The sequence below is a fragment of the Cetorhinus maximus genome, chromosome 16, assembly GCF_964194155.1.
Source record: "Cetorhinus maximus chromosome 16, sCetMax3.hap1.1, whole genome shotgun sequence".
NCBI lineage: Eukaryota > Metazoa > Chordata > Chondrichthyes > Lamniformes > Cetorhinidae > Cetorhinus > Cetorhinus maximus.
In genome coordinates, this window is record NC_135894.1 from 106,307,644 (window position 1) to 106,326,516 (window position 18,873).

General features: G+C 44.2%; 1 protein-coding gene across 1 annotated transcript in view; it reads right to left on the reverse strand.

Annotated features, from left to right (window-relative positions):
* The window catches only part of LOC144691915 (ubiquitin-associated and SH3 domain-containing protein A-like), a 231,439-nt gene that overhangs the window by 152,572 nt on the left and 59,994 nt on the right, over positions 1-18,873 (reverse strand). The window contains exon 3 of the mRNA XM_078560489.1: positions 17,325-17,511. Within this exon, the coding sequence (XP_078416615.1) occupies positions 17,325-17,511 (187 nt within the window). The remainder of the gene's footprint in view (positions 1-17,324; positions 17,512-18,873) is intronic.

Genomic DNA, 18,873 nt, shown 5'->3' on the forward strand with positions numbered 1-18,873 from the left:
AAATAGGAAAGCTAATAGAATGTTATCACTTATTGTGAGGGGAATTGAATACAAAAGTAGGGAGGTTATGCTTTAGTTCTACAGAGCATTGGTGAGACCACATCTGGAGTATTGTGTACAGCACTGGTCTCCTTATTTAAAGAAAGATGTAAATGCGTTAGAAGCAGTTCAGAGAAAGTTTAAAAACAAAAAGCTAAAAGCTACTGCGGATGCTGGAAATCCAAAACAAAACAAAAACAGAATTACCTGGAAAAACTCAGCAAGTCTGGCAGCATCGGCGGAGAAGAAATCAGTCAACGTTTCGAGCCTCCATGGCCCTTCAGCAGAACTGCAGCATAGTTTCAACAAGGGAGAAATATAAATTGGTTTAAGGTGGGTGGGGGGCGGGGGGGAAGTGACACATTGAGGGTGTGGTGTGAGCAGATAATAATCAAAAGTTGTCAGAGACAAAAGGGTCAAAGAGGTGTTGAAGGTGGTGGTCTTTGTCTGAGAAAAGTGCTAATTAAGAATGGAAAACAGGATATTCAAAGTACAGCTCTAGTGGGGGTGGGGTGGAAAGACTAAAGGTTTTAGTTTTAGATTTAAAAATAATGGAAATAGGTGGGGAAAGAAGAATCTATATAAATTATTGAAAAAAAAAGCGGGTGGGGGGGGGGAAAGAAACGGGGTGGGGATGGGGGGAGGGGGAGTTTAAGATCTAAAGTTGTTGAATTCAATATTCAGCCCAGAGGGCTGTAAAGTGCCTAGTCGGAAGATGAGGTGCTGTTCCTCCAGTTTGCGTTGGGCTTCACTGGAACAATGCAGCAAGCCAAGGACAGACATGTTGGCAAGAGAACAGGGTGGAGTGTTAAAATGGCAAGCGACAGGGAGGTTTGGGTCTTTCTTGCAGACAGACCGCAGGTGTTCCGCAAAACGGTCGCCCAGTTTGCGTTTGGTCTCTCCAATGTAGAGGAGACCGCATTGGGAGCAACGAATGCAGTAGACTAAGTTAGGGGAAATGCAAGTGAAATGCTGCTTCACTTGAAAGGAGTGTTTGGGCCCTTGGACGGTGAGGAGAGAGGAAGTGAAGGGGCAGGTGTTGCATCTTCTGCGTGGGCATGGGGAGGTGCCATAAGTGGGGGTTGAGGAGTAGGGGGTGATGGAGGAGTGGACCAGGGTGTCCCGGAGGGAACGATCCCTACGGAATGCCGTCAAGGGGGGTGAAGGGAAGATGTGTTTGGTGGTGGCATCATGCTGGAGTTGGCAGAAATGGCGGAGGATGATCCTTTGAATGCGGAGGCTGGTGGGGAGTTTACTGGACTAATACCAGGAATGGGCGGTTTGTCTTATGAGGAAAGGCTGGACAGGTTAGGCTTGTATCCACTGGAATTTAGAAGAGTAGGAGGCGACTTAATTGAAACCTTTAAGAGCCTGAGGGGTCTTGACAGGGTGGATGTGGAGAAGATGTTTCCTCTTGTGGGAGAAACTAGAACTATGGGTCACTTTAAAAATAAGGGGTTGCTGATTTAAGACAGAGATGAGGAGAAATTTTTTCTCTCAGAGGATTATGACTCTTCCTCAAAAGTTGGTGGAAGCAGAGTCTTTGAATATTTTTCAGGCAGTGCTAGATATATTCTTGATTAACAAGGGGGTGAAAGGTTATTGGGGGTAGGCAGGAAATGGGGTTGAGGTTACAATTCAGATCAGGCATGACTTTATTGAATGGCGGAGCAGACTTGAGGGGCTAGGTGGCCTACTCCTGCTCCTAATTCGCATGTTTGCACGTATATGTATCTTCCAAACACAATTTAAGATATTCAGCCATGCTAGGCAGCACACCACTACTCCAACAGGGCACTTTTGTCCCAACAGTCCACAGCCTGGAATCTCCAACTTTTGGCTGCTCTCTTGGATCTTCAGGGCATCTCTCGTGTCCACTTCACTTAAAGTCTGCTCCCTGCAGCTCTTTCTTTAATTTGGAGGATATTTCTCTGCTCCACTCTTTTAACTTAACTTAACAGGACTATTTCTGTCCCCTGTCTTTGTCCCTTACCTGGAATTTCCATTTGAGACCTCTCTCTGTCTGCCTCCCTGGTTTGGGACCTCTCCCTGTCCCCCTCCCATGTCCCACTCCCTGGGACACTCACTCAACAATGGCGCTCCATGCCAGGTCATCTGGCCTGCCTTTTTATGACGTTCTTCTTTCTCCCTTCTGAGCAGGCATGCAGGTCCTTGGCCTGAAGAACATGAAATAACCGAGCTGCACGTGTACGGCCAGTTCCTGGCCAGCACATGCGCGAAATGCCAGAGGTTCATCAGGAAGCAGAGTCCCTGACCTCCACATTCAGCAAGGGAAGTATAGGTTTCATCACAATGTGAAAACTAACGCTATGCTTTTGAATTATGTCGCCAAGGGGCAGCATGAAGATAAGAGGGGGCCAAGGATAAATCCTTGCAGGACACCAGAGGTAACAGTGTGGGAGCTGGCAGAGAAGCCGTTACAAGTGATTCTCAGGCTATGATTAGATAGATAAGAATAGAACCAGGTGAGAGCAGCCTCACCCAGCTAGAAATTGAGGCATTGGAGGAGGCTAGTGTGGTCACCATGTCGAGAGGTAAAGTTTACCTTTGTCTCAGTCACATAGGATACTATTTGTGACTTTGATTAGAGCCCTTTCAATACAATGGCAACAGTGGAAACTTGATTGGATAGAGTCAAACGGATTTAGGGAAAGATGGGCACGGATTTGGGAGATGGCAACACAGGTAAGGAGAGGCAAGGAGCGTTGGAGATGGGACAGTAGTTTGCAAGCAATAGGGTGAAGGGTTGGTTTCTTGAGAAGAGGGGTGATGATGGCAGATTTAAAGTAGAAGAAGAGAGAGAACTGCAAGGGACATATGCCTGAATATTTATGGTGGATAACTGGTTTAACCATTCATCATCAGATCTGGTTGGCCCACATAAAGCACTGTTGTAATCTGCTTTCCTCTGCCTAAATTGCTCAGTGTTCCAGGATAAGTACAGCAGAAACTTGGAACTTAGACAGGTAGTTTTGGAAGGATAAGCTGCAGAATTTGCAACTTACAGCATTGTTAGAATAAAAGAAGTTGAGGAACAATGAATTATGTTTAGAAATAGTTCACATTGAATAAAACCAGTTGAACAGATGGAATCTGGTTAATGAGAAAATGACTAATGTAGTAACAATTCCAGTAATGTAGTGGATACTGGCAAAAAATAAACGTTTTAAAATATATATCTACAGATGCACATGAACTCAGGTGGCTAGAAATTGGATCATCACAGTTTATAGAGCGGTATGTCCCAGGTACCCAGGCAGCAACCATGACTCCTTCATCCTTCATAACTCACAGGTGCCAGACCTATTCAGCGGCCCTGATTCTTTAGCTGAATGGCTCACAGGTGACAAGGGATATCCATTGAAGAGATGGCTAATGACACCTGTGAGGGGGCCCAGGACTGAGGTGGAGAGGAGGTACAATGAGAGTCGTGCAAGGACTAGGGCTATCATCGAGCACACCATTGGTTTCCAGAAACTGAGATTCAGATGCCCCCGCCGCGTGTGTCCCTAATGCTCATGGTGTGCTCACCCCTCTATAACCTCGCTATTCAAAGATGGGATGCTCTGGAGGATGAGGGCACAGCAGGTAGGGGCCAATCCACAGAGGATGAGGTGAGGGAACACAGTGACGTTCAGGTGGAAGGTCCTGGCCATGATTGCATGGATGGCCATGGCATCAGGGATGTCTTAATACAGCAGAGGTTTCAAGAGTCTCAAAAGTCCCAGTCTCAGAGATGCATGGTCACCACCTGTACAATCCTTTACCCATGTGTACTGAGCGAGTCCAGTCATTGTCGTGTCAATACACTCTCCATTCCTAACATGAACACATGAGTCCTCCTGCCCTGCAGCAATATTATCAAGCTTTCCTCTGCCTCCAGAGACAAGTACTACAGTCACACAAAGTATTAAAACATCAGCATGAGGGCCTGTAATATGTGGGTTTATTTACAAATGTGAGAGGAATACTAACAAACAACAACAAGCAACTCACCCACGTGTCCCTCCTGGTGACTACTGTGGAGTATTTTTAACATGTTGACGGGAGCTCTGACACAGTTCTCCTCCCTCGCTTAATGCTGCACTGAAGAGAGGCAGCTGATCTGCCACCTCCCTTGCCCTGGATGACCTCAACAGGCGTCGTCTGTGCAGCTGAGGCCTTGAGTGCCTGTCACTTAAGAAGATTCCTGCTGAGTGGCAGGAGGATCTTCTGTCGTGTGGCACCGGACAAGGACTGTGTCAATGGCGGATGGACGGAGGAGATACTGCTCCCATCAGAAGTGCCCTCAGAGGAATTTCCAGATGACGGCAGTTGCTGCTTACCCTCTGCCACTATGAAGTATTTGGATGTGCACTTGTGATGCCATGGTATACAAGGCTATGGGTCTAGTGCTGGAAAATGGGATTAAGATAGTTAGATACTTGTTTGACCGGCGCAGACTCAATGGGCCGAAGGGCTTTTTTCTGTGCTGTAGACCTCTAAGACTCTATGACTATTTGGCAGGGGGCACCAGCCAGTCCTAGTTCCAGGAGTTTGGTCTGCGTTCAAATTCCCAGCTCCCCTGTCGCCTTGGGTCTGTGCCCCTGAGCTCAGAACCAGAGCGATGATGGGCAGGTCGGAGCGCATACTGACGGGTCCATCTGTAATACGCTTGGTTTGCCCCTCCAGGACAATCACCAGTCTGCCAATGGAGGAAGATTGGTGCTCTGAAGAATGGATGATAGCAGCGCACATGGCCTGGATGGACACCTCCACAGTCTGCAACCTCTGTGGTAGATCCGCCAAATCTTCACAGACCTCGCGCTGGATATCCAGCATCTGATGTCTTATGGACGATTTCAGAGGCTCAACATCCAACTCATAATCAGACTCTGGATCACCTCAGACACTCCTCTGACTGCCCGAGAACTGCTCCACCACACTCTCCGGCAGCTGCACGTGTGAATGTGAAGTGCCCTCATCAGTGTGTGCATGTCCCCTCTCCGACACAATAATCCCAGCCGAGGCGCCAGTATCTGCCAAGGTGCTTGGTGCAGAGTGGGGATGTGATGCTGCATCCTCCCAGGGCTTTTCCTCTCCTCGGAGGGGAGTGGTGGCTTGGCATCTGGAGGAAGATGATCTGAAGAGGCTTCTCCTGTAACAAAGAGACATAAGTAAAGGGGTTAGTGGGTATCACAGACCTTGCTACATCAGCGCTATGACAATACACTCAGTAACCGTCCTCATGTCCAATATGAGAGATGGGACTCTGCAGACACAATGCGCACTTGAACAATAATCTGAAGCTTCAGGTGATGAAGATTGTCAGGGTTTGAATGTCTGAACGATATTAACAAGCTTCATTGAATCATGCTGACCCTCCATTAACCTCCCTCTTGCCCTCTCCCCTTCTATCTGATTGAGCCTTTTGCCATTTCCTCAGACCCAGCCTTCCTCCAATCTCACATCTGCCGATACGCCTGGGGGACTCTGTCTGTGAGCGTCAGCACCTCCTCTTTAAAAGGACTTAGTAGGCCAGGTTCGGAACTCCCCCGCCTGTACAGGCTGCTCCTGGGCATTGTGGGTTCGCTTCTTCTGAAGAGATGTGTAAGAATGTATTCATTAGCAATTTATTTAATGGCACCCTTTATTAGTAAAGTGTGTGCCAGCCTGGAGGCTGTGCTCATCCATCATATGCACGTTCTGCCAACCACCCATCCTACAACTGGACCAAAACTTTCAAAGCACAATGTCATCATCCATGACAGCTGTGTCCTTGCTGCATCCTGCTGCCTTTGAGATCCAGCCAAACTTACTTTCCTCCTGCATTCGCGAGTGCACCCTGTGGCACACTGGAACAAGATTGCACATGTGCTGACCCCTGGCCTTTTCTGCATTGGAACAATGTCCACCTGACAAGCACAATACTGCTTGGACTCCTTGACTACCTTGTCCTAGGCTGCACGTGTCTGGCTCGGCTTCCTCCTCTTGCCAGGGGTAGGCATCAGCAGCTCATGTCAGTCGGAGACTGCAGTAGGAGGGCTCTGAGGGAGTCCTCATTGAATCTAGGGGCTGGTTTGGCCCTACTCCTCTGCCTCTCCCCTCACTCCAATGCTGCAGACATCTCTGGAGGGAAATATACAACAACTAGACAACTGTTCCAGGCAAAGTAGTGGTAAAAACAAAAAGCTAAAAGCTACTGCGGATGCTGGAAATCTGAAACAAAAACAGAATTACCTGGAAAAACTCAGCAGGTCTGGCAGCATCGGCGGAGAAGAAATCAGTCAACGTTTCGAGCCTTCATGGCCCTTCGGCAGAACTGAAGCATAGTTAGAAGAAGGGAGAAATATAAATTGGTTTAAGGTGGGGGTGGGGGGGTGGTGTCGGGGGAGAGAGAGACATTGAGGGTGTGGTGTGGTGATTGTGGAGATGAGCAGATAATCAAAAGATGTCACAGACAAAAGGGTCAAAGAGGTGTTTTGTCTGAGAAAAGTGCTAATTAAGAATGGAGGACAGGATATTCAAAGTACAGCTCTAGTGGGGGTGGGGTGGAAAGGCTAACAAGGTTTTAGTTTTAGATTTAAAAATAATGGAAATGGGTGGGGAAAGAAGAATCTATATAAATTATTGAAAAAAAAGCGGTGGGGGGGGAAGAAAGTAGTGGTAAACTTGTTCAGGTTAAAAAAGGAAGCCACCTCTGATCAGGTTTGGAGACAGTAGAACTCAAATTAAAATGCACTCACCTTAGAAGTCTGCCAACTGCTCAATGACAGATTATCTTGTGGAATTTGAAGCAATCCTACATTTGTTGTGTCCCCTGACACTGATCCATGCCAGGGGGCTCTTTAAAGTACTGGCTGTGGTCTCGTTCTAGGTCATGGCCAATAACTGCGGAGGCCGGACATCCCGCCACAGTAGTAAGAGATAACAAATGGTTGGAAGCTGTGTTAGACGTTTCATTAATCTTGCTTGCTGAAATACATATACCCAGTAGTATGTGGAGACATTAGATTTGACTGCAGTGAACAATAGCCTGGTTCATCAGTCTGATAAGGGGTAAGAATAGTTGCGCTGAATGGCCATTGAGAATGCTTGTTAGCAGGTCTCACAGACAGACAGTCTAACTTATAGTGGATGTTATGGGAGGATGGAACTAATCTGGGAAGAAGATTGAGAAGTGATAAGGAAGAGATGAAGTAAGAATATGGCCAGAGTACGTACAAAAGTCTTAAGGGGCTAATGGAGGGTAGATTGACATCAACAGCTGGATATTTAACCCAAAGTTTAGACAAAGAACTCAACACCTGATAGGGTATTTTGAAATAAAGTAAGTCTTTATAGGACCAAAAGGCCTTGTCAATAACCCATCCAGGATAGAATTGGGAGTGTTCATTGTGGTAGGCAGTGGACAAGGACAAGGTCTCTGAAGCAAGATCGCTGTCAAACATTCCTGAGGAGTTCCAGAAGCTAAGAAGACATGAACACTGAGAAGAGAAGTGGAAGACGGAAGAAAGAGCTGTTTGTGCATACCAGCCATCCTGTCTGATCTGGACTGGTACTTGTTATTTGTCATGGTTTTATGTTTTTGCTGTGTAACCAGTATAGTATGTTCCATCTTAAACTCTGATCAAAAACTCAACATCCCACCATATTGGTTGATTGACTGGATAGTGATAACTCTCAAGTAACTTTCTAAGTTTCTTTCTGAGTATCATTCAAAGATCATAATCTGCACACCTGGAACCATTCTCATAAATCTTTTCTGCAACCTCTCCAATGCCTTCATATCCTTCTTAAATTATGGTGTCCAGAAGTGGGCACAACACTCCATTTGAGGCCGAACCTATATTTTATACAGGTTCATTTAAGGACTTGTACATAAACCCCCAGGACCCTCTGCTCCTGCACTTCCTTTAGAATTGTACTCTTTATTTCATATTGCCTCTCCTCATTCTTTCCACCAAAGTGAATCACTTCACACTTGTCTGCATTGAATTACATTTATCACATGTCCACCCATTTCACCAGCCACTGAACATACTCTTGAGGATTATCACTATCCTCCCCAAAGCTCACAATGTTTCCAAGTTTTCACACATTTGCAAATTTTGAAAGTGTGCCCTGTACATCCAGGCCTAAGTCATTAATATAGTTCAAGAATAGCAGTGATCCTAATACTGACCCTTAGGGAACCCAACTATTTTCCTTCGACCAGCCCACAAAACAACTGTTCCCACTTCTCTCTGTTTCCTGTCACTCAGCCAACTTTATATCCATGCTGTTATGATCCTTGGCCAAACCCCCAAGTTGTTGTTGAGATCCGGTTAGGGACCAATAACAGTTCTTTTAGAGTAGACAAAGACACTTGCTCATTGAATAAAGCCACAAGGATCCATAGGGTTTGAACAAACAAAAATAAACTTTACTACACAAGGTCAGAAAGATAAAACAATTTACAATATCTATCCAGTACTCCAATAATCAGGTTAAGTATAAGGTACATGTGAATTAACAGGCAAACTGTGGTTGAACACATCACACTACACAATAAATTCCAAAGGCGACCAAAATGGATTCCATGGATTTCTCAACAACCCACCCAGATGTCAGTAAACACTGTGAGTCAACAATCTGACTAAAACTCCGTCTCTCTCACAAGGGATTCCAAACTTCACCTTCGAAGATCTCACCTTGGAATTCTCTCCAAAGGTGGCTCCACCTTGAAGGGCCTCAATGACTTCCCACCTCACAGGGTTTCAAACTTGTCACCAAGGCTCCGTTCCCCTGGATTCCCAAGTCTGCATTCTAGCACCAACTCACAGGCACAACTTCAGCCCTTTGGCCACACCGAGTGGAACACTGCTGCTCCTAAAGGGTACCTTTGCCCCAGTGGCCCGGAACATGGAGTCACCAACATTCTGCTGCCTTCTTGGATCTTCAGGGCTTCACTTGAATCATCTTCAGTTACCAAACTCGGAAGACATCAACAACAGCTCACCTCACTGGGTTTTAATCTCATCTTCCAAGATCCCATTCCCCTGTATTCCTGGATATACATGCAAGCACCAAATTACAGACACAACTTAGATCTACAGCCATGCTGGGCAGAACCTCTGCCCCAATAGCCCACTTCACTTAAAGTATGCCTCCTGCAGCCCTTTCTCTAACTTGAAGACTGCTTCTCTGCTGCTTGCATTTAACTGACCTTAGCTGGGACCTGTTTCTGTCCCCTGTCTTTGTCCTTTACCTGGGACACTTGCTGGCCATAGCAATCCCAGTCACCTGACTCAGGTTTTCACACTCTTCTTTTTTCTTTATGCGCAGATGCATTGGGCCTGTCATGGGCCCAAAGAATGTAAAGATGAAGAATTGCGCTCCTGCCCACTCCCGACCTACGCATATGCGGGAAGTCCGAAGACAGCCGGGACTTGGAGTTCCTGATCTCCACGTTCCACAATAAGGTAAGTTTGGGTTTCGTAACAATGCTGATGCAGTCCCTTTTATTGCATGAGCTTCAACATTGCCGGCAATCCTGTTATGTGGCTCTTTATCAAACAGCTTTTGGAAGTCCGCGTACACCACATTACTCTCATCAACACTCTTTGTTACCTTATCCAAAAACTAAATCAAATTAGTTAAATACAATTTGTCCTTAACTAATCCAAGATGATTTCCTTAATTAATCCACATTTGTCCAAGTGACTGTTAATTTTGTCTAGGATTACAGTTTCTAAACGCTTTCCCACCATCGAGGTTAAACTGTAGTCGGGCTTATCCTTGACAAAGGGGATAATATTTGCAATTCTCTAGACCTATGGCACCATCCCTGAATCTAAGATGGACTGGAAGATCACGGCCAGTACTGCCCCAATTTTCACTCACTTCCCTCAGTATCTTCAGATGCAACTCATCTGGTCCTGGTGACTTATCAGCTTTAAGTGCAGCCAGCATCTAAAGTACATCCTCTTTATCAAACTTTAGCTCATGGAGCCACTCAACTACCTCCTCTTTCGCTGTGACTTTGGCAGCATCTTCTTCCTTGTTGAAGATAGATGCAAAGACCTAATTTAGTATCTCAGCCATGTTCTCTGCCTCCATGATAAATCCCATTTTTGGTCCCTAGCTTGTCCTACCTCCTTTTACCACCCATTTACTATTTATATGACTAGAGTGGACTTCTAGATAGCCTTTTATGTTAGCTGCCAGTCTCTTCTCATACTCTTTCTTTGCTGCTCTTATTTCCTTTCTCACTCCCTCCTGAAGATTCTATATTCAGCCTGGTCTTACTTCAATTATCAATCTGACATTTGTCATACTTTTTCCTGCTTCATTTTAGGAACCTCGGGCTTTGTTTGTCTTAATTTACCCCCTTGTGGAATGTACCTCGACTATACCTGAACTATCTCCTCTTTAAAGGCAGCCCATTGTTCAATTACAATTTTGCCTACCATTCTTTCATTCCAATTTACCAGGTTCAGATCTGTTCTCACTCTTTTTTTTCATATATTCAATTATGGGATGTGGGCGCCGATGGCTGGGTCAGCATTTATTGCCCATCAATAGTTGCTTTTGAGAAGGTGGTGGTGAGCTGCCTTCTTGAGCTGCTGAAATCCATGTGGTGTAGGTACACCCACAGTGCTGTTAGGGAGGGAGTTCCAGGATTTTTACCCAGCGACAGTGAAGGAACAGTGATATATTTCCAAGCCAGAATGGTGCGTGGCTTGGAGGGGAACTTCCAGGTGGTGGTGTTCCCATCCATCTGCTGTCCTCCTTCGAGATGGAGGTGGTTGTGGGTTTGTAAGGTGCTGCCTAAGAAGCATGAGTGAGTTCCTGCAGTGCATCTTGTAGATGGTACACACTGCTGCCACTGTGCATTGGTGGTGGAGGGCGTGAATGTTTGTGGATGGGGTGCCAATCAAGTGGGCTGTTTTGTCCTGGACAGTGTTGAGCTTCTTAAGTGTTGTGGGAGCTGCACTCATCCAGGCAAGTGGGGAGTATTCCTGACTTGTGCCTTGTAGGTGGTGGACAGGATTTGGGGAGTCAGGAGGTGAGTTACTCGTCGCTGGATTCCTAGCCTTGGACTTGCTCTTATAGCCACAGTATTTATATGGCTAGTCCAGTTCAGTTTCTTGTCAATGATAGGCCCCAGGATGTTGATAGGGGGGATTTAGCGATGGTAATGCCATTGAACGTCAAGGGGGCAATGGTTAGATTCTCTTTGATTGGAGATGGTCATTGCTTGGCACTTGTGTGGTGAGAATGTTACTTGCCATCTGTCAGCCAAGCCTAGATATTGTCCAGGTCTTGCTGCATTTCATCATGGACTACTTCAGTATCTGAGGAGTTGCTAATGGTGCTGAACATCGTGGGAATATCCCCACTTCTGACCTTATGATGGAAGGAAGGTCATTGATGAAGCAGCTGAAGATCATTGGGCCGAGGACATTAGCCTGAGAGCTACTGCAGTGATGTCCTGGAACTGAGATGATTGACCTCCAATAACCACAATGTGCTAGGTATGACTCCAACCAGCGGAGTATAGAAACATAGAAACGAGGAGCATCAGTACCCGAGGAGTCATGAATGGTGCTGAATATTGTGCAATCATCAGGGAACATCCCCACTTCTGATGTTATGATGGAAGGAAGGTCATTGATGAAGCAGCTGGGCAATTTTCCACATAGCCGGGTAGAAACCAGTGTTGTCGTTGTATTGGAACAGCTTAGCTAGGGGCACGATAAATGCTGGAGCACAAGTCTTCAGTATTATTGTGTGGAGTGAATTGAATTAGCTGAAGACATCACCTGTAAAGTTGGGGATCTCAATACATTACCCCCAATCCCATGTGCTTCAATTTTACAGGATGGTCTACCTCCACCTGAACCATGCTGGGAGCAGTGTTCTAGCAAGCCGCATAACTAGGGAAGTAGAGAGGGTTTTAAACTAAATATTGGAGGCAACGGATCAAAATTAAGAAGAGTTACTAAATCATCCCAGAAGCAGCTATAACTCAGGAAATGGAAGGGAGGGAGGTACTCAGGAAAATTACAATCACCAGAGAAGTGGTACTGAGTAAATTGTTGGAGCTGTGGGCTGACAAGTGCCCAGGTCCTGCTGGACTTCATCCTAGTGTCTTAAAATAAGTGGCTCATGAGATAGTTGGTGTATTGGTTTAAATTTTCCAAAACTCCCTAGATTCCGGGAAGGTCCCACTAAATTGGAAAAAAGCAAATATCACTCCTTTATTCAAAAAGGGAGGGAGATGGAAAACAGGAAACTACAGGCCAGTTAGCTTAACATCTGTCCTAGGGAAAATGTTAGAAGCCATTATTAAAGAAGCTATGCAGGTACTTGGATAAGCTCAAGGTAATCAGGCAGAGTCAACATGGTTTTGTGAAAGGGAGATTATGTTTAACCAAAGTATTGGAGTTCTTTGAGGAAGTAACCTGTACTGTGGATAAAGGGGAACTGGTGGATGTTCTCTGCTTAGACTCCCAGGAGGTATTTGATAACGTGCCACATCAAAGGTTAATAGTGGAAAATAAAAGCTCATGGTATAGGGGGTGGATGGGATGGTTGCCAAATTTGCTGTTAGGTAGGAAAGTGAGTTGTGATGATGATATAAGGAGGCTACAAAAGGATATAGGTAGGTTAAGTGAGTGGGCATAGATCTGGCCAATGGAGTATAATGTGGGAAAATGTGAAATTGTTCATTTTGGCAAGAAGTATAAAAGAGAAGTATATTATCTAAATGGTGAGAGATTACAGTGCTCTAAGGTGCAAGGAATCTGGTTTTCTTAGTGCATGAATTGCAAAAGGTTAGTATGCAGGTACAGCAGGTAATTAGGAAAGCTAATAGAATGCTATCATTTATTGTGAGGGGAATTGAATGCAAAAGTAGGAAGGTTATGCTTCAGTTATACAGAGCACTAGTGAGACCACACCTAGATATTGCGTATAGTATTGGTCACCTTAGGGCGGATGTAAATGCGTTGGAAGTTCAGAGAAGGTTTGCCAGATTAATTCCTGGAATGAGCAGGTTGTCTTATGAGGAAAGGTTGGACAGGTTAGGCTTGTATCCACTGGAGTTTAGAAGAGTAAGAGGCGACTTGATTGAAACATAAAAGATCCTGAGGGGTCTTGACAGGGTGGATGTGGAGAGGATGTTTCCTCTTATAGGAGAATCTAGAACTAGGGGTCACTGTTAAAAATAAAGGGTAGCCCATTTAAAACAAACATGAGGTGACATTTTTACTCTCAGAGGGTCCTGAGCCTTTGGAACTCTCTTCCTGAAAAGTCGGTGGAAGTAGAGTCTTTGAATATATTAGGGCAGGGGTGGATAGATTCTTGGTAAGCAAGGGGATGAAAGGTTATCGGGGGTAGGTGGGATGCAGATTTGAGGTTACTATCAGATCAGCCATGATCTTATTAAATGGTGGAATAGGTTCGAGGGGCTGAATGGCCTACTCCTTCTCCTTGTTCATATGTTCAAATGTAAAGAGTAGAGATAAGGAAGCGAGAAAAATACTAATATGGGAAATGATAAACAGACCGTGAGAGGAAGGGATAGAGAGTACAAATCTAACAGTAAATGAACAGATAAGGCTAGAGGTTACAAAAATAATAGAACAACAAAACTAAATACACTCTGTCTGGATGCACACAGCAATCAAAACAAAACAGATGAACTGAGAGTGCAAATAGAAATAAATAAGTACAACCTGATAGCCATTACAGAGACATGGCTGCAGGATGACATAGATTGGGACCTGAATATTGATGGGTATGTGACATTTAGGTGGGACAGGAAGCTAGGAAAAGGTGGAGGGGTTGCTCTGGTAATTACTGATGGCATCAGCACAATAAAGAGGGATGATCTAAGTTTGAGTAGAGATGAGAAATGATAAAGACAAAAAGTCAATTGTGGGAGTTGTGCACAGGCCCCCTAACCGTATCCACACGGTAGGACAGGGTATAAAGAAATAAATAATTTGAGCTTGTTGGAAAGGTACGCCAACAATCTTGGGAGATTTTAATCTACAGATAGACTGGAAAAATCAGATGGACAGAGGTAGCCTAGGTGAGGAGTTCATTGAGTGTTTTTGGGATAGTTTCTTAGAACAGCATGTTCTGAAGCTAACCAGAGAGCAGGCTACACTAGACCTGGTGTTGTGCAACGAGATCGGATTAATTAATGACCTCATAGTGAAGACGCCGCTCGCTGGTAGTAGTCATAATATGATTGAATTTTATAATCAGTTTGAGGCAGAGAATGAATACAAGACTATTATTTTAAATTTAAATAAGGGCAATTTTGAGGGCATGAAAAGAGAGTTAGTTAAAGTGAACTGACAAATCAGGTTAAGGGATAGGTCAATCGAGATGCAGCGGCAGACATTTAAGGGGACATTTCAGATTACACAGAATAGATACATTCTAACGAAAAAGAAAAATTCTAAGGGGAGGATCCACCATCCATAGTTAGCTAAACAAGTTAAGGATTGTATCAAAGTTAAAGAAAAAGCATATAGTTGGTCAAGGATGGGTAACAGGTCAGAAAATTGGACAGAATATAAAAAACAGCAAAGAATGGCTAAAAGATTAATAAGGAAGAAAAATAGAGTACAAGAGAAAGCTAGCTAGAAATAATAAAACAGATAGTAAGAGTTTCAATAGATATTTAACAAAGGAAAGAGTGAACAAAGTGAGCGTTGGTCCTATAGAATGTGAGCCTGGGTAATTAACAATGGAAAATAAGAAGATGGCAGATGAATTGAACAGGTATTTTGCATTGGTCTTCACTAGAGGATGCAGGTAACATTCCAGGAACAGCTGTAAACCAGGAAATGGAAGGGAGGGAGGAACTCAAGAAAATTACAATCACCAGGGAATTGGTACTGAGAAAATTGTTGGAGCTGTGGGCTAGCAAGTACCTGGGTCCTGATGGACTTCATCCTGAGGTCTTTCAATAAGTGGCTAGTGAGATAGTTGATGCGTTAGTTTTAATTGTCCAAAATTCCCTAGATTTGGGGAAGGTTCCATTAGATTAGAAAATAGTGAATGTAACTCCTTTATTCTATCTGGGAAGGAGGCAGAAAGCAGGAAACCACAGGCCAGTTAGCTTAATATCTGTCATTGGGAAAATGTTAGAATCTTTTATTAAAGATGTTATTGCTGGGCTCTTAGAAAAAATCAGGGTAATCAGGCAGAGTTAACAATGTTTTTCTGAAAGGGAAATCATGTTTAACCAATTTAGTGGAGTTCTTTGAAGAAGTAACATATGCTGTGGATAATGGGGAACCAGTGGATGGACAGGATTTAGATTTCCAGAAGGCATTTGATAAGGTGCCACAGCAAAGATTATTGCAAAAAATAAAAGCTCATGGTGTAGGGGGCAACATATTGGCATGGATAGAAGATTGGCTAGCAAACAGGAAACAGAGGGTAGGAATAAATGGATCATTTTCTGGTTGGCAGGATGTAACGAGTGGTGTGCCACAGGGACCAGTGCTGGGCCCTCAACTTTTTACAATTTATATAAATGACTTGGATGAAGGGACAGATGGTATGGTTGCTAAATTTACTGATGACACAAAGATAGGTAGCAAAGTAAGTTATGGAGATGACATAAGGAGGCTACAAAGGGATATAGACAGGTTAAGTGTGTGGGCAAACATCTGGCAAATGAAGTATAATGTGGGAAAGTGTGAAATTGTCCATTTTGGTATGAAGAATAAAAGATAAGCTTATTATCTAAAGAGTGAGAATTGCAGAGCTCTGGGATGCAGAGGGATCTGGGTGTCCTAGTGCATGAATCACATAAGGTTAGTATACAGATACAGAAGGTAATTAAGAAAGCTAATAGAGTGTTATTGTTTATTGCGAGGGGAACTGAATACAAAAGTTGAGAGGTTATGCTTCAGTTATGCAGGGCTATTGCGGCTTCTGTTGTTTATCATGCAAATAGTTCTGTGTTATAGCTTCACCAGGTTAACACATCATTTTTAGTTATGCCTGGAGCTGCTCCTGACATGCCCTCCTGCGCTCTTCATTGAACCAGGGTTGATCCCCGGCTTGGTGGTAATGGTAGAGTGGGGGCTATACCGGACCATGTGGTTACAGTCAGTAGTCTTGCTAATGAGCCACTATAGGAAATTGACATTGAAGTTCTCCACCCATTCTTTGCCCTTGCCACCCTCAATGGCTCTTCCAAGTGATGTTTAACAAGGAGAAGCGCTGATTCATCAGCTGAAGGAGGGTGGTAAGTGGTAATCAGCAGGAGGTGTCCTTGCCCATGTTTGACCTGATGTCATGAGACTTCATGGCGTCCAGAGTCAATGTTGAGGACCCCCAGGGCAACTCCCTCCCAACTATATATCACTGTGCCACCACTTCTGGGAGACAGGGCTTACCCAGGGTTGGTGATGGAGGAGTGTGGGGCATTTGCTATAAGGATCTGATGAGTATGACCCTGTCAGGCTGTTGCTTGATTACCCTTTGGGACAGCTCTCCCAGTTTTGGCACAAAGCCCCGAATGCTATTAAGGGAGTCTTTGCAGAATCAACTAGGCAGGGGTTGCCTTTGTTGTCGGTTGTTGCTGGGTAGTTCACCCTGTTTTATTTTGTGTGACTTTTCTGTAATGGTTTTGATACAACTGAGTGGCTTGCTAGGCCATTTCAGAGCGCATTTAAGAGTCAACCATATTGCAGTGGGTCTAGAGTCACACGAAGGTCAGACCGGGTAAGGTTGACAGATTTCTTTCCCTGAAGGACCTTAGTGAATCAGTTAGAATTTTAACAACAATCTGGTAGTTTCGTGGTCACCATTACTGAGACTAGTCTTTTATTTCAGATTTATTAAATTAAATTAAGTTCCTCAGCTGCAATGGATTTGAATTCATGTAGTCCAGAGGCCTGGGCAAATGCTCTAGACACTAGTCCAGTACATTGCCATTATACTGCCATTCCCCATTACTCTTGACTCCCTATAGTTGAAGAATTTGTTTATCTCAGTCTTGAATATAAAATGATTGTGACTGTACTAGTGCAGTTTTAAACACAGCAAGTCTGACTGTACTAATGCAATATGCATGTCACTGTATCACACTAGGGTAAGTAGCGGAGGAAGCCATTCAACTCAATTAGCCCATCCCTCATTAGAAACCTTAATGTATTTTGCTGGTCATTCTATATTAAAGCTTCTATAAAGGAAACAACTGTTGATATCACATCAGCAATGTTGAAGACTTTTGCTAATATTCCACAAGTAGGAAACTGTCTTACTGTGAAGAAATGGCAGAGAGTAACATGTGGGAAGACTTCATGTGCTTGATTCCGACCACAATGTTGTTGACTTTTGGTCCAGAATGCCATTAGCTTGTCCCAGAGCGGACCTGATGGACACAGGTACAGAACATACTCTTGTGGGATGAGATCATCTAAAGTGGGGTCGTTCCGGTGAGCAAATACCCTGTTGAAAAAAATATTCTTCATCAATCTATGTGAGGTGAAACTTCAAATGGATCAGATTGGACAATCTCAATCAAACAGCTTCCATTAACATAGGCAAGGTGGACCCAATGGCCACTGTAAACTCTAGCATCCCGATTGCAAGTGGGGGTTGGGCAATTCGACAATGGAAGTGGGCCATGAATCGACAACATCACAAAATGTGGAGGCCTGGCCTTTTTCCATACCCTTCTAAGTGTCCTATCCACTTTCAGTGAAGACTAGTTATGTCTCCAAGGGATCTGTACTGGGGCCTCAGCTTTTCGCTATATTTATAAATAATGAAGATGAACATACAAAACATAGGAAATAGGAGCAGATGTAGGCCATTCGGCCCCTCAAGCCTGCTCCATTGTTCAATAAGATCATGGCTGATTTGTTTGTGTTTTGAGTTGCACATTCCCATCTAACCCCAATAACCTTTTTGATTCCCTTGCCTAACAAGAATCTATCTACCTCTGCCTTAAAAATATTCAGTGACCCCACCTCCACGGTCTTCCGAGGCAGAGAGTTCCAAAGTCACACAGCCCTCTGAGAGAAAAGATCTCTTCTCATCTCTGTCCTAAAAGGGTGACCCCTAATTTTAAAACAATGCCCCCTAGTTCTGGACTCACTCACAAGAGGAAATATTCTTTCCATGTCCACCTTATTCAAGACCATTCAGGATCTTATATACTTCAATCAACTCACCCCTCACTCTTTTAAACTCCAGTGGAAACAAGCCCAGTCTGTCCAACCTTTCATCATAAGACAACCCACTCATTACAGGTGTCAATCTAGTAAACCTCCTCTGAACCTCCTCCAACACATTTACATCCTTCCTTAAATAAGGAAACCCAAACTGCACAAAGTATTCGAGAGGCAGTCTCATCAGTGCCCTGTATAACTGAAGCATAACATCCTCAGTTTGACATTCAATTCTCCTCTTTATAAAAGATAACATTCCATCAGCCTATTTGGTTACATGCTATACCTGCATATTAACTTATTGTGACTTGTGCATGAGAACACCGAGATCCCTCTGCACCTCAGAATTCTGCAGCCGTTCTTTGTTTAAGTAGTACTCTGCTTCTTTATTCTTCATGCCAGAGCGAACAACTTCACATTTCCCCACATTATACTCCATCTGCCAGATGTTTACCCACTCACTAAACTTATCTATATCCATCTGCAAACTCCTTTTGTCTTCTTTACAACATACTTTCCTACTTAGCTTTGTGTCATCTGCAGTTTTAGCTACCATACCTTCACTCCCCTCATCTAAGTCATTGATGTAAATTGTAAAATGCTGAGGCCCCAGCACAGAGTCCTGCAGTACTCCACT